Source organism: Caretta caretta, chromosome 5 (assembly GCF_965140235.1).
Source record: "Caretta caretta isolate rCarCar2 chromosome 5, rCarCar1.hap1, whole genome shotgun sequence".
NCBI lineage: Eukaryota > Metazoa > Chordata > Testudines > Cheloniidae > Caretta > Caretta caretta.
In genome coordinates, this window is record NC_134210.1 from 82,377,822 (window position 1) to 82,394,677 (window position 16,856).

The following is a 16,856-nucleotide window of genomic DNA, read 5'->3' on the forward strand; positions in this document are numbered from 1 at the left end:
AGCATACTGGCGCACACCATCCTGTACCGCATCCGAGGGCTCCGATATGACCGGCAACTCTTTTATCTCTGTCTGGGAGGTCTTCCGCGAGACCTCTCCGGGCTGCCAGTCTTCTATCAGGACCTCCTCCGGACTTGGAAACTGTTTTTAACGACCAGGTCCGTGGCGACCACCGAGGGGGCAGACCTCCTCGCGGAGTCCCTGCTATACAACCCCCAGCTCCATGTGCAGGTGGCGGAGTCCCGCTCGGTGTGCCAGAGCTTGATCCTGGCAGAAGTCACGAGAGTCGGAGACCTCCTGGACTATGACCGGGGAGACTGGATGGATCACCTGACGCTCGCTCAGTGCATGGGGGTCTCCAGACCTCATACCCCCCGGCGCATACTTCAGCAGGTGAAGGCCTCTTTGCTGCCCGCTGCTAGAGCTTACCTCGATTGGGTCCTGCTTGAGGACACGCCCCGTCCACCCCAGGCCTGCCGGACCTTTTAATTGGACCCCTGCCCCGTAGACTCAATCGACCCCCTCACCCCTTTACTGCGAGCCGGCTGCATGAACTGCAGCTGGTACGCTTCCAAAACACGCCAAAGAAACATCTATACACGCTCGTGCTCCACACCCTTCACGCCCTCACCCTACTGTCCCGCCCCAACACAAAGTGGCGAAACCTTCTGCCACCTTTGGAGGGAGAGCAGCCCTGGTGGGCCAGCCTATATTCCACCTTGGGTCCGAGGCCCGTCGGGGACATCAGTTGGAGGCTCCTTCACGGAGCTGTGAGCACGGGCATGTACTTGGCGCGGTTCAACCCCATCCCGGATACTTGTCCCTTTTGCTGTGTGATGGAAACCCTGGCGCACGTATATTTGGAGTGCGCCAGGCTGCAGCCCCTGTTCCGGCTTCTCACAAATCTTTTATTACATTTTTGGTTGCATTTTTCCCCTCACCTTTTTATTTATGCACTCCCCATCCACGGCCTCACAAAGTCGCAGGATCTCCTAGTTAACCACCTCCTGGCCCTGGCTAAAACAGCCATCTATAAAACCAGAGAGAGGTTGGCCGATGGAGTGTCCTGTGACTGTGAGGCCGTTTTCTGATCATCGGTCCGTTCATGTAGCTGGGCGGAGTTCCTCTGGGCGGCGTCCACTGACCCCCTTGATGCTTTTGAGGAGCGGTGGGCGCTGTCCGAGGCTCTCTGCTCAGTGTCCCCATCCGGCTCCCTTTGTTTTGACCCTTTGATTGGGTGAAAGAGTAAGGGACCCCAGCCCCAGCCATTGCTGCTGCAGACACCACCACCTTAGAGGGGTCCTTTCACACGTGGGTGCACATGCCTGTCCTCCCCCACCTCCCCCGGGTTGTCCACCCCACAGCCTGCCCCTTTTGTTGGGTGCAGAAGTGGTCTGAGGAGGGAATTGTTGATGACACTCGGCGTGGCGCCAGGTAACTCGAGGGGGTGGCAGACCTTGAGAGTCGATGAAGCCCCCTTGCTCTGGACCACCACATAACTCGGAAGGGTGGAAGACCACGAGAGTCGAGGAAGCCCCCCGCTCTGGGCCCAGGCAAGCTTGAACACTTCCCTCCCCTGAAGCTAATGAGAAAACAATTGTGATTGGTTGCTGTGTTACACATTGCATATGCTGTTGTTTTGTAAGTGTGTTATGCAAATAAAAAAATACCTATTTTTTTTTTTAAGCAAAAAATTACTCTCCTATAGCCATCTGGCCTGACCCTGTCACAACACCTAATCTTTCCTCATTTTCTGATTTTTGTATGGGATTCTCCTAAAAATGGTATAGCATCTTCTGTTTTTGTCACCATCTGACTCTATTTTCATCTTACTGCAACTCAAAATTTATTCACTTTTCAGACCACTTCTGCACATTGAGCTGTCTGTGATGATACTTCGATCATTTTACTTCAGTTTCATATTACTTGAAGTAATATTTGAATCCACCTGTGTGTATGAGTGGTTTAAGTAGCGTGTATTTTAATTTTTATAACAAACTTCATTAAAGGCCTGAGTTTCCTCTTACAGTGGCAACAATCAGTAGTAATTCCAATGAAGTCAATGGAGTTACATCAGCCTAAACTTGCTGTTGAAGGAGAATCAGGTCTTAACAGCTCAAGTAGAGTTTAGCACTCTGAACATCCATGTTTGGTGATGTTATGACACAGAGGTGCATAGGATTCCAACTGTCTATACAAACACATATCACACGCTTGGTCAATAACCCCACTATCCAGGAATGGATTTAGATCCACCTGGGCAACCCAGACCACAGATGGCCACTTCACGTCCACTTTTTCAGGGACAATTTCTTCTGATAAGAGATGAGGAAATGTTTAAATAAAGCAAGAAAACTGTACAGCATATATTTCCATATATCTCCATATCAAACACCACTCACCATAACTCTACTGTGGTGGGAACTGCAGGCCTGATAAGAGTAACTCCACCATCTACCTCAAAAGTAGCTCTGTTTTAGTTTACTTATTTTATTTAGTTTATTTTCTTTTGATTTAGAACAAATAAGTGTTCACCCACATGCTTTTAGTACCCTACTAATTATTATACAAAACTCAATATGTGCTTCAATCAGCTCACCCCTACTATCAAATAGCAGTTCATAATCAAATGCTAACACCCCCTTTATATAACCTATAGCACAATTCCTCCACCCACTTCAAAGCCCAGGCAAAAATAAAGGGCCTTGTTGTGACTTTTCCAGTATTCATACCTGATATGCCAGAGTGAAATCTCAGCACATTTGAAAAAAACAGTCCTAACATCTCTACGATACGATGGGAAGATGTGTACTGTAAATAGAAAGGTCTCTGCTTGTGTCTCTACAGGCTTTCTTAGACAAGGCCTTTGTTATTGTTAACTGTTATTATAATTATTTATTCCTAATGTGTTAGTTGCTGATATACAATACAAAGTGTTGACAGTCTTAGTAAAACTCTTTTTACCATTACAGCAAGAAAGGAATTTCAAAGATGAATGAAACTTTGCTTGGACACTGCACTTAGTCTTGGCTTGTACAAAGTTGTGTGAAAAATATTTTCTCTTGCTATTTCAGTGTGTTTCTTCATGAAGGATAATTTCCCCCATGAACTATGAAGCTTTTATCAAGATCATGCTGTAGTAACAATTATATATCACAAACTCCACACAGTTTGTCATCGTGTGAATTGCTGTCTGGATAGACCTTTAATGCTATGCAACTCCTATCCCTGGAGTAGCTGTCATTTCAGATTTTTGCCAGTACAAAACTCTGTTTTCTTCATTTAAGAGTGAATGGCAAAATATTAATAAAAATGTAAAAAATTATACCATACATCCCAAATAATTAACAGAACATATGTTTAGACTGAATTCTCCCCTACATATGCTTCCCCCCCTCAAATCACACCAAATAGAAATTCAGAAGTTAAGGCCTCGATGCAGGAACCACTTGGTGAAATTCAATGGCCTATGTATTACAGGTAGTCAAAGAACAGTTGATCACAGTGGTTCCTTCTGGCCTTAACTATCTATCAATTCAGGGCACATAGCAGCTTTCAAGATGTGCTCAGCATATTTCAGCATTACTCCCTAGGGGTCTGAACATGCTTTCACTAAAGTCAATGTTAAACTCGTACTGATTTTAATGGTACAGGATCAGATGCTAAATGAGAAACCTTCAGGAATCTCCACTACAACATGAACACAAAAATATACCCCTATTTTTAGCTAGTAGAGACCAATTCCTGACATCCAAATCCCAACTATGCAGACTCACGTTGGTATCCAGGGCAGGAAAGCTTAGCAACAGTATGAACCCTCCAAATCCTCTCAGCCAGGGATGCAAGGTGGGGAGTTCTGTGCATCTCCCACTATATCCTTCCCTGGATACTTTTCCGTAAATCCTAATTATGCCAGAAAAATTGCTCTATAACCACCTTGCCAGCCAGGACAGAAGCACAAGGAGCTGTTGCACACTCCACTTATGACTTATTCTCGTCTGTAACTGAAATAATTTTGCACAGTAAGCAAACAGAAGTCAGACAGGTTGAGAGGGATCCTGAATACATAGAGCAAGACTGGAGGCAAAAGATGACTCCTTTGTAGAGGACCCCTTTCTTGTCCTGTGTTCTGGGAATTACTGAAAACATATGTTAGCAGTAAGATTTGTTGCCATTATGAACTGAAGTGTGTCCCCCTAATGGGACATGAATCTTTTCACATATAGCTGTCTCTAGTTTTCTCTCTTACACAGTGGCACAGAAATAATGATTAAAACTTAAAAATATTTTTTTCAAACAACATATCTGAAAACAGAATTCTTCTTAGTAGTTATGTCCCATGTTTTGTGTTTCCTTATAAGAACTGATGACATCACGAACCACTAAAATAGAGTGGGAGATACATTCTTTCTGCCTTTTAAAAGTGTGTGAAGCCATCAGCAGTTGAAGGGAAAACACATCCTGCTGAATTCAGTTCTTCACAGATAATTTCAAGTATTTTGATCTATAATGTAAATGCATTTGATATTTAAGTCTGTATATAAATTCTGTTAATGAATTGGGATCTTTACAAAAACCCTCTGCCATTCACATTCAAGAGTGAGTAAAACACACATACAGGACCAAATAATGCTCTCACCTACTTTGGTATAGATGAGAGCAGAATCTGGCCCACAAAGTATGAGGATACATGTACAGTGATCCAACAATCACACTAACATATAGTAAACAAAAAGATCTATTCTTTACTGAGATACATAGCAATTTTGGTCGAAAAGCTTGTTCCTTTAAAACTTACACATTGTCCCAGCACAAAGAATTGTGATTCCAACACTATTTTTCACAAGGACCAATAATACTAACAACATTCTGTGGAGAAAACAATAAAATGCACTCAAAATTAAAATTTCATTTTTAGAGAAATGGGTTTAAAAATGAAATAGGAAAGGATTTAAAAACTAAATATTGGACTGTACAAATTTACACTTACCTATACAATCCCCATTTGCATCTTGCTTATATCCCATGTTGCACTCACATCGGTAACTGGAAATTGTTGGTATGCAGCGTCCATTTAAGCAGAGATTGGGGTGGTGTTTACATATATCTATTGTCTGATTGAGGATTGCTGAAACAGATTACAGAAGATGAGAAAGTTGAATCAGAATGTGAAATAGGCATGCACAACATAATCTGTAACAGTTTTTAACAATTTTTTTAAACAAATCAGTGAGTTTAGGTATTCTTTGAAGTTTAAAAAAAAGTATTTCCAAGAACTATTGATAGGACAGTAAGATAGCAAAGACATAAATTAACATTAGAAAAAAATTAAACAAATGGCCTTGGTTATGATACACTGTTTACATCGAATGTGTGATGAGAGAGGAATCATTGGGTTTGGATTTAGGTAATTCATTACTATGACGTTATTACTTATGGTGTATTTATCCTAATATTCCATGCACTGTTTTGTACTGAGTCCCTGATCCTGCAACATTTGCTGAAAGCATTAGTAACTGATTATTATTCATCCTAGGCCTTGGGCCAAAGCAATAAGTTTTGGGGGGAAGGGAAAATTCCACATTTGGAAGAAAAAGGAGGAAAGATTTCCTCTAGCAGTTCGTTTCAAAAGTACTGATAGCTCAGTAGTTTGGAATGCTAGTAATACTGACTGCGATGGATTGGTGAACAGTATGCAAGTAAGTTATTCAAAGCTGCTTGATAAAACAGGTCTACAGTGTATCGCATGGATGTTACTACCATACAGATTTTATATGTACCGGCCACATATGACAGCGTGGTATAAAGGTTTTAGCATCATGAATCTGCGATGACTGCTTTACTCACAAGTTGCAACAAGGGAGATGTGCAGGTCATCCTGAATGAGTGCTTTAATATCACACCATGTAATTATATATTTTGTATATGCTCTACATGTTACAGAAAAACTATATTAGGAATGTTTAAGATAATTTTAAAAGCATTTATTGAATTATTTCTTGTTTCCCTCTCTCTGTAAACTTTTAATCATGCTAAGTCGAATTCTGAGAGGAAGAGAAAAATTAAAACTAATAAATGTAAAACGCCTCCAAAAATAACGTAATGGGTTTTCTATATATAAAAATATAGAACCGGGAGGGGGCTTTAAAAACTGACACCTCAGATCCTTCAGGATCCAGAAGCGAATGTTAGGTTCCCAGTGGGAACCTGGAATTCTCTTTCTCCTGGAATGAAACTTCCTCTTCTACCCCTGCAGGGTAGCAGGATTATAGATTTTATGACTGTGATCAAAATAAAGTTTTTATTTATTAAAAAAAACTGTTTCAAGCCAGACTCACTTTAAGGTCAGAAAGGACCACTGTGATCATCTAGTCTGACCTCCTTCACATTGCAGGCCACAGAACCTCACTCACTCCTGAAATAGAGCTCTAACCTCTGGCTGAGTTACTGACGGCCTCATATCATGGTTTTTAGACTTCAAGTTACAGAGAATTCACCATCTACACTAGTTTAAATTAGCAAGTGACCCATGCCCCATGCTGCAGAGGAAGGCAAACCCCCACCCAGGGTCTCAGCCAATCTGACCTGGGGGAAAATTCCTTCCCAACCACAAATATGGTGATCAGTTAGACCCCAAGCATGTGGGCAAGACCCACCAGCAGATATCTGGGAAAGAATTCTGCATAGTAAGTCAGAGCCCTCCCCATCTAGTGTCCCCACCTCCAGTAGTTGGGAATTTGTGGGACTGAAACTGATTCAGGAAGGTGGAATTTGGGGGACAATTTTCTGGCAGGTTTTTTTTTTTTTTAAATCCTGGGTAGCTGATGCTGCTCATGGGTTTGGAGTCCTAGAATAAGCCCCAGGTAGAGGGAATAGTGGCTAGACTGTAGACGATCCAGAAATGTGAATGATACATATATCACACCACTGTATAATTTATAACATGTATATTACTTCAACTTATATTTTTACCAAATGTGTAGATGTAACACTAACAGATCCCAGTTGTCGGCAGGCAGGATCGAACCTAGGGCCTCTGGAGCTAAATGCATGAGCCTCTACTGCATGAGCTAAAAGCCATACTGCTCTTAGCTAAGGCTGTAGAGCTGACTCATTAATCTCTCTCTCTAAGTGGTCTCGGTGCCACTAGATGGGACAGAACACCGCACCCAAAAGGTGTGTGGGTTACATAGACAATGAATGGCTATAGTACAGAAGTTTGAAGTTAAAGCCACTGCAGGCATTCAACTTAATGAGGAGCTAATTGAGTAAAAGGTGATCATAACTGGTAAACACAGGGATTGTAAAAGATAGAGGTAGTTACAGTGTATGAAGGACCAATAAGAAAACTAATCTCTGTTACCCAAATAAAGAAAAATTAAACATGTCTGTTTTGTGATCTTTGTTGGGAAAAAAGGGACTTAAACTCTCTAGAAAATCCACCGTCATGAAAGACTATAATTGCATTAGTAAGGATGTGTATTCAAAGAGATGTTCTCATTTCCAGAATAAAGCCTAAGAAACACAAGTAATAAGCAATAAAGTTACAACTCATCAATCAAAAATAGAGGGAAACAACTGAAAAATAAATAAATAAATAAACAAGGAAACATACTCAGCCCAGTAATGATTGCACCATTTCCAGTGGGACTCTGGCCACCAGTCCCAACACCTGCTCCTCCTACACCAGGGGAGAAGCCATTGCCACCTGGAATGGGAATAAATCCAGTTCCTCCTGGGCCATAGCTATTCCCATTTCCACCAGGAAGGAATCCATTGCCTCCTGGTCCAACAGGTCTGGAACCACCTCCTCCAGGAACTCCATCTGTGCAAAGTCTGCGGTATTCATCTACAAAAAAAGAACACAGAGAGAGACATACAGTAAAACAGTCTTGCCTAATTCAGTGTGTAAAGAAGATGCTGAACTATAGAACTCTGTATCATAAGAAAAAAATAAAGTACCAACTTCTGGTTTTGGAACTTACTGTCTTCTCTCTTCTACTCTTATGTTTATGAGGCTTTCACAGTCACAACAGGAGTTACTTAATTAATACCATGTACAGTAATATTAGGACATGTTATAATTTACTCCTAGCTCTTTGGTGTAGTTTTGGCAGGGAATGGATAAAAAAGTATGCTAATCCCTGCCCCGCAGATATCTTAGCATGGGTAAAATGAAAACATATTTACGCCACCAATGTGGAAAGTTGCTATGTGAGTGCCAGGCTGAGAGATTAAGTGATATACTCATGTCATGTACATTACCAGTTCAAAGAAACATGAAACTATAGAAAAAGAGAGCATCTGTTCCTTTACATTGTAATGAACTATGGATCCTCAGACTCATTTTCTCTTTGAGCTTGACCACAAAATCTTCCTCAATTCACAAGAACTACTTCCAAAGTCAACAAAAGGAGGTTACAGAAACTGGTCCTAAGTAATAATGGACCAGAAAAAATGGTTCACAGATGGAAACATCCATATTGAAAACACAAAAATGAATAATAATGTAACTCCTGACTTTTTTTTAGCTTTGATTTTAAAGTAGTTTAAAATGCTTCCAACAACCTCTGTCATAACTGGAATGGGCAGCAAAAAACACTCACCAGAGCCTCTCACAGGACACATCTCAGGAACAGATCCAATGGCCCAGCATCGACCAGATTCACAACAGCACTGCATTTTGGTAAACCTATTCGGAAGTTCTTGTGCACAGCGACCATTCACCAAGCTGGAGAAACATGTGCCTGTCCTTTGATCTGGACATTAATTAAAAAAAAACACACTAATATGAACTGTCCCTTAGAAATTTGCCCCAGTGACTGCAAACACTAGGAGTAATAGCAAAAAAAAAGCAATTGAAAAGCTGTATAAAAACAAATTGCAATACATTCAGACAAAGTTTATTAACAACCGGTTTACTGCAATGCCATAATGTTTCAGTGACAGTAATCTTGCGTTAATCCAAAATGTTGCTACCAAACTCATCTTCCACTACTTCCACTTTAGCCATAGGAAACCCCTCAAGTTCCTTCACAGACTCCTCAAGGAAATGACCACATATTAGCCAGAACATTGTACAGGTATCCTGGAATATAGGGAAGAGTAAGAAACCCTGCTTCTGCATACACAAACAAACCTGTGCAGCCTCCCCAGACCTTTGCTCTGGGCATTTAGAAGTAAGCAAATATTGTATGGTTGCTGTTCCCTCCCCCAGTATATGGCCAGGAAGTGGGTGGCTCCACAGCCTAACTTGCTGGCCAGGAAGTAGTGATCTGCTACTTTTTGGAGCCTCCAAGGCATGATTTCCTCCCTGTGTTGCTCCTGGGGCAATGCATTTACATGCTGTCCCTTACAAAGGGAGTATTGCAGATGCACAATCTAGCCCAACATAAAACCTGTGCACACCCTACACCCTTACTTGGCAGGTAGAGCCATTGAACTGGAACTAATAATAGAGTAAGGCAGTACTCAAATTGGCTAAAGGGAAGCAGGACTGGACCAAAGATAAATATATGTTATCAAAATTAGTGACAAGCTACCAAAAATTGCATGTAATAGCTTACATTGCAATTATATTGTCAATAAATGGATATACACTATATGTTTCAACAGTGCAATACATCTTTTCATTTTTTAGGTTGGTTAAACAACATATCTGAAATCAAACCACTTTGGATTAACAACATTAGACTCTGCTAAATTTTTCCTGATCAATTTATTTAGTTGCTAAACTGAACTGACCAATTTGTAGTATTTTTTGCCCATACAACTACTTTGGCCTGAAGAGTATAATTCAGAACATTTAAGGCAAGTTTTCAAAACTATGCATCTAAATTACTCGCGCAAAAGATGTGTCAAACCTTCCTTGCTCTACTCACAAAGAAGTTCCACTGACTAACTACAAATGTGCATACATTTTCTAGAACTGGCTTGACACAGGTAATCGTGCATGGTGAAAAACTGCAGCTGTCCGAACAAAAAGAGTAATTGCGCTAAGATTTTTTAAAATGTGGCTCTTGACGTTTCTTTCATGAAGTAATATATGATATAATATGTAGGGACAGAATCTACCACTTTTACTCACAATGAATAGTATCTTATTCTATAAGTAGTCCCACCAAAAGCAATAGGACTATTAGCAAAGAAAAAGTATTGTTCAGTGTGAGTAATGGCAGCAGAAACAGGTTGTGAATTTTTATCAGACTGTTTTCCCAAGTTAAACATAAGCAGGAGCAAAAAATGTGCAGAAGTGATGGAGGATTACAAACACTGACATCAAATCTGAGCTTCATGTAAGCATTACAGTGAGGTAATGTCCAGAGTGTTAATTTTAAGTCTTGACAGTGTCATGTTAAATTCACAGGGCCTTTCTAAACGCCAAGAACTATTATCAAGATATTCTTTGAGTGTTCAGTTGAACTTTAGGGGCTTTATTCAGTTTTCTTTTTTTAAATGTAAAGGCTACAGATTTAGCCTCAAATAAGGTTTTAGAATGTTAGCCAAAAAACAAAACAAACAAAAACCAATACAGCACTATAAAATAGAAAGGTACAAGCTGAAGCAAACAAATATGACATTAAAAATGGCAATTCGTGTTTCTCCTAAAACACGAAATTTATAATTTTAAGAATACCTCATTCCAACTACTTGGTGCAGCAAGTTAAAAAGACTACTCAGTTCCACACTTATAATCATTAAGCACTTAAAAACTATATTGACTGTCTAATCTTGAAGACTAAGGGCTTATGTTGCTTAGTATGAAAGCATAGCTAGAAGTGGAAGTGGGACAAGAAACAGCACAGGGCCTTGGCAGTGATGACCACAGTCTCTGATAGATCTCAGGAGACTGGAAGTTTCATGAACCAAGCCTAATGCAGGGTTGGTGGAACAATTTTTATAGTGGGGGTGCTGGGAGGCATTGAACCAAACTTTAAACCCTGTATAGGATGGAAACCACTTCAAACCAGAGGGTGTAGCAGCACCCATGCCCTCTAGCTGTGTATGTGGGCACATATGTGCTTGTTCTCCATAACATACCTCTCTACTGCCTGTTCCTAGGGCACAATCAGGAAAAAAATTATTTTGGAGACAAACTTTACAGGTGAAGCAACTGAGGGACCAGAAGATAAGTGGCTTATCTAAAGTCATATTCTATCAGTAATGGATTTAAAGTCTCCTGAGTCCACTCAAACAGACCATGTAGCAAGTACAGAAGTACCGAACTCCTAGAAGTACACTTTCCTGTGTGTTTTATTCCTATCCAAGCCAAAGAATTAATATTTCATGCAACAAATTCAATGTCAGCAACTTTCTCATGTAGTGAAGTTTTACTTAGTACACTGCACCTGGCTGTTGAAGTACCATTCAGGCTTCTCTTAAATCTAATTTTAGCAGAAGGCTTTCTTTCACTTAATATGAACTCTAATAATTTAAGAGCCAAATAATTTTTCCAGAGTAAAAAGAATGAGAAAATAAGGACTCTTCTGTTTACTTTATAAGATGTGTTAATAAGTTTTCTTCATGGAGAAAGTGCAGTTGTTGCAGTTGGATGTCCTATTTTTCCAAATTAGAACTCAAGCCAGAAGGAAATTTTTACACACACACACACACACACACACACACAATATGCAGCTCTCACTGGCTTCATTGGGAATCACATATGTGCTTCTGAAGGTAAAATTTGGACTTCTGTCTTTATTTTTATTGAGTTGAGTGGAAACAATATAAAACAAGAGCATTTATCCTTTAAAAATGCTTGGTTTATTCAGCATATGACATTCCAATGATTATGACACCCTAGTTTCTTCAAAAGCAGTGAACTATTTTACTGCCACAGTCTGAACTACTGATTTGTTGCATTACTGAAGTAATTTGGAAGGTTAAGAAGACCAATAGGAATGGAAAAATAGGTATTTGCATAAAAATAACTTGGTATTTTGATTAAAAATAAATTCTAGAAAATTATGAACCCAGAATTGTTCCAATGGTTTCAAATGTCTATTTTAAATTGACAGAAAAAGGTTAATTCACAGTTATAAGGCTTGTTGTAATAACTGTAAATTTACCCTAATAGTGAAATTGTAAAAAAGTGAGTGGAAGTTCACAAAATATCAGAATATAACAATCAATGTTGATGGGAAAAGGTGCAAAAGGGAGATTGAATTAGTCCAAACAAAAAGGCCTACTGATATAACTCAAGGGCTGAGTTAAGATCGGGTCTGACAAACAAGAGAAGTGTGGTACCAGAAATCAATTTAACCAAAACTGGTGTGTAAGAAACTAGGCATAATTGGTGGACAAAATAATAAGGGGGTGGGCTAATCTACCCAGCACTTGCTTTTGAGATCCTTAAGAAAGAGAAAAGGAGTACTTGTGGCACCTTAGAGACTAACCAATTTATTTGAGCATGAGCTTTCGTGAGCTACAGCTCACTTCATCGGATGCATACCGTGGAAACTGCAGCAGACTTTATATATACACAGAGAATATGAAACAATACCTCCTCCCACCCCACTGTCCTGCTGGTAATAGCTTATCTAAAGTGATCATCAGGTTGGGCCATTTCCAGCACAAATCCAGGTTTTCTCACCCTCCACCCCCCCACACAAATTCACTCTCCTGCTGGTGACAGCCCATCCAAAGTGACAACTCTTTACACAATGTGCATGATAATCAAGTTGGGCCATTTCCTGCACAAATCCAGGTTCTCTCACCCCCTCACCCCCCTCCCAAAAACCACACACACAAACTCACTATCCTGCTGGTAATAGCTCATCCAAAGTGACCATTCTCCCTACAATGTGCATGATAATTAAGGTGGGCCATTTCCTGCACAAATCCAGGTTCTCTCACCCCCTCACCCCCCTCCCAAAAACCACACACACAAACTCACTATCCTGCTGGTAATAGCTCATCCAAAGTGACCATTCTCCCTACAATGTGCATGATAATTAAGGTGGGCCATTTCCAGCACAAATCCAGGTTTTCTCACATCCCCCCCACCCCCATACACACACAAACTCACTCTCCTGCTGGTAATAGCTCATCCAAACTGACCACTCTCCAAGTTTAAATCCAAGTTAAACCAGAACATCTGGGGGGGGGTGTAGGAAAAAACAAGAGGAAATAGGCTACCTTGCATAATGACTTAGCCACTCCCAGTCTCTATTTAAGCCTAAATTAATAGTATCCAATTTGCAAATGAATTCCAATTCTCCAGTTTCTCGCTGGAGTCTGGATTTGAAGTTTTTTTGTTTTAAGATAGCGACCTTCATGTCTGTGATTGCGTGACCAGAGAGATTGAAGTGTTCTCCGACTGGTTTATGAATGTTATAATTCTTGACATCTGATTTGTGTCCATTTATTCTTTTACGTAGAGACTGTCCAGTTTGACCAATGTACATGGCAGAGGGGCATTGCTGGCACATGATGGCATATATCACATTGGTGGATGTGCAGGTGAACGAGCCTCTGATAGTGTGGCTGATGTTATTAGGCCCTGTGATGGTGTCCCCTGAATAGATATGTGGGCACAATTGGCAACGGGCTTTGTTGCAAGGATAAGTTCCTGGGTTAGTGGTTCTGTTGTGTGGTATGTGGTTGTTGGTGAGTATTTGCTTCAGGTTGCGGGGCTGTCTGTAGGCAAGGACTGGCCTGTCTCCCAAGATTTGAGAGAGTGTTGGGTCATCCTTTAGGATAGGTTGTAGATCCTTAATAATGCGTTGGAGGGGTTTTAGTTGGGGGCTGAAGATGACGGCTAGTGGCGTTCTATTATTTTCTTTGTTAGGCCTGTCCTGTAGTAGGTAACTTCTGGGAACTCTTCTGGCTCTATCAATCTGTTTCTTTACTTCTGCAGGTGGGTATTGTAGTTGTAAGAAAGCTTGACAGAGATCTTGTAGGTGTTTGTCTCTGTCTGAGGGGTTGGAGCAAATGCGGTTGTATCGCAGAGCTTGGCTGTAGACGATGGATCGTGTGGTGTGGTCAGGGTGAAAGCTGGAGGCATGCAGGTAGGAATAGCGGTCAGTAGGTTTCTGGTATAGGGTGGTGTTTATGTGACCATTGTTTATTAGCACTGTAGTGTCCAGGAAGTGGATCTCTTGTGTGGACTGGACCAGGCTGAGGTTGGTGGTGGGATGGAAATTGTTGAAATCATGGTGGAATTCCTCAAGGGCTTCTTTTCCATGGGTCCAGATGATGAAGATGTCATCAATATAGCGCAAGTAGAGTAGGGGCTTTAGGGGACGAGAGCTGAGGAAGCGTTGTTCTAAATCAGCCATAAAAATGTTGGCATACTGTGGGGCCATGCGGGTACCCATAGCAGTGCCGCTGATCTGAAGGTATACATTGTCCCCAAATGTGAAATAGTTATGGGTAAGGACAAAGTCACAAAGTTCAGCCACCATCTTGGGTAGTAGATAGAATATCCCAGGTCGGGGTTCCAGGGGTGTGTCTGTGCGGATTTGATCTTGTGCTTTTTCAGGAAGTTTCTTGAGCAAATGCTGTAGTATTCTATCTACTACCCAAGATCCATAAACCTGGAAATCCTGGGCGCCCCATCATCTCAGGCATTGGCACCCTGACAGCAGGATTGTCTGGCTATGTAGACTCCCTCCTCAGGCCCTACGCTACCAGCACTCCCAGCTACCTTCGAGACACCACTGACTTCCTGAGGAAACTTCAATCCGTCGGTGATCTTCCTGATAACACCATCCTGGCCACTATGGATGTAGAAGCCCTCTACACCAACATTCCACACAAAGATGGACTACAAGCCGTCAGGAACACTATCCCCGATAATGTCACGGCTAACCTGGTGGCTGAACTTTGTGACTTTGTCCTTACCCATAACTATTTCACATTTGGGGACAATGTATACCTTCAGATCAGCGGCACTACTATGGGTACCAGCAGGAGAGTGAATTTGTGTGGGGGGGTGGAGGGTGAGAAAACCTGGATTTGTGCTGGAAATGGCCCAACCTGATGATCACTTTAGATAAGCTATTACCAGCAGGACAGTGGGGTGGGAGGAGGTATTGTTTCATATTCTCTGTGTATATATAAAGTCTGCTGCAGTTTCCACGGTATGCATCCGATGAAGTGAGCTGTAGCTCACGAAAGCTCATGCTCAAATAAATTGGTTAGTCTCTAAGGTGCCACAAGTACTCCTTTTCTTTTTGCGAATACAGACTAACACGGCTGTTACTCTGAAACCTGTCATTAAGAAAGAGAGAGACTTTGGGATGAAAATAAGAATGGATGAATGTCAATGGAGTACAAGTGCAACACTTGCTGACTAAAACAAGGGGAAGGAGCAAGCTCCACCACCATGGCTGCCCCACTGTCTTCTGGGACCCCAGCATCTATTGTAACACTGCCAGATCGTTTTTGTCTTAATCTTGAAATATGTCCTGACCAGACAGGCCAAAAGAGGGACCCAGATGACACTGCCACTTCCACCAGCTTCAGCTGGGATGTAAGACTTTTTCCTCACACACACATCCTGTGTATGCTTCTTCCTTCCTCACCTTATTTCTTGTCTTTTCTATCAGTCTACTTTTTCCTTCTAACAAAAATCCAGCTAAACTGGTCAAGACTGTATATTTTGCAAGACTATAAGCCTGCAACACAAGAGGCAGAAAAGAACAGCGCACAATGCTTGTACAAATTTGCCTTGCCTCAGAGTGGCTAATACGACAGCATGCTATGCCTGGGCTTTTCCAAAAGCAAGATTACACGGGAAAGTCAACATCAGAAACAAGCTGCATAGTTTTAATCATTGCTGCTCTTTTCTATCCCCTCTTGTGTGTGTATGTCTTGTTCTGTCTTCTAGGAAATGGGGTTGGGCTTTATTGATAACAGCAACAACAGCTCCAGCCTAGTTCAACTAACCTGTTTGCTTTTCCCCAAGCAGGATAGTTATTACCATCTAAGAGATTGTCAAACAAAGGGTGGGTGGGGAGCACTTCTAAAAACTCTCTCCAGCTAACACCAAAGGGAACAAGGGATGTTTTTAAAATGAAAGCCATACTTAATACTTTATATTTCAAATGCTTTAACTGTTTTTCCCATCTTTTCTGCATCTTTAATAAAAGATCAAAAGGATTTTTAATGATGTATTTGCCAGCACAGCAAAGGCTCTGTTTAAGTACTAAGCAGGCTGATGTCTCTGTATATCAAAGCCCAAACCTTGTCTAATGTTGTTTAACACAGAACAGTGACCGAGTCATCCTTTAACTCTTTAGGACCACTGATTCCGCCTAAATTAATAGAATAGGCTGCCATTCTGCCCTTCACTTATTTTGCACCTAGATACTGCAAGCAAATTATGCCCCAATCCTGCAAACACTTGAGTGTGTGAGAAACTTTACCATCATTGGACAACTCAACACAAAGTTATGCACATACTTACGTGTTTGCTGGATCTGAACCTGAAAATGTAACATCTACTCTACTTCTTAGTGTCACAACTACCTCAAGAAATTACACTGTAAGTGACACATGATGGTAGGTTAACAGCTAATGGTTTATTGCACAGGGTAAAGGATATTTTCAGCCAAGTCAACATTACATTTAAAACCATACGCTTGGCATACATGCAGCTGTAAAACAAACATAGTGAAAAGATCCATGACACATACTACCACATCTAAAAACAAACACATATTTTAAAAAGGACAGAAACAGATTTTTGAAAAGTCAGATCCAAAGAGCTCTAACCTAATGACATTTGATCTTTGTTTTATTCTTACAAATGGAAAAAGGCCACTCAAGCCAAATGAAATAGCAATTCATTTCATTTCCTGTAGACGTCTTCTAAGTTTACATGAGTGCACTTCTAATGCTGGCATTCAGAA

General features: G+C 41.1%; 1 protein-coding gene across 2 annotated transcripts in view; it reads right to left on the bottom strand.

The window, feature by feature from the left end:
• The window catches only part of FBN2 (fibrillin 2), a 254,961-nt gene that overhangs the window by 152,212 nt on the left and 85,893 nt on the right, over positions 1-16,856 (bottom strand). For both annotated transcript variants that reach the window (XM_048851711.2, XM_048851710.2), the window contains exons 9-11: positions 8,607-8,759; positions 7,616-7,849; positions 4,991-5,128 (exon numbers count right to left, since the gene is read on the bottom strand). In XM_048851711.2, the coding sequence (XP_048707668.2) occupies positions 4,991-5,128; positions 7,616-7,849; positions 8,607-8,759 (525 nt within the window). The remainder of the gene's footprint in view (positions 1-4,990; positions 5,129-7,615; positions 7,850-8,606; positions 8,760-16,856) is intronic.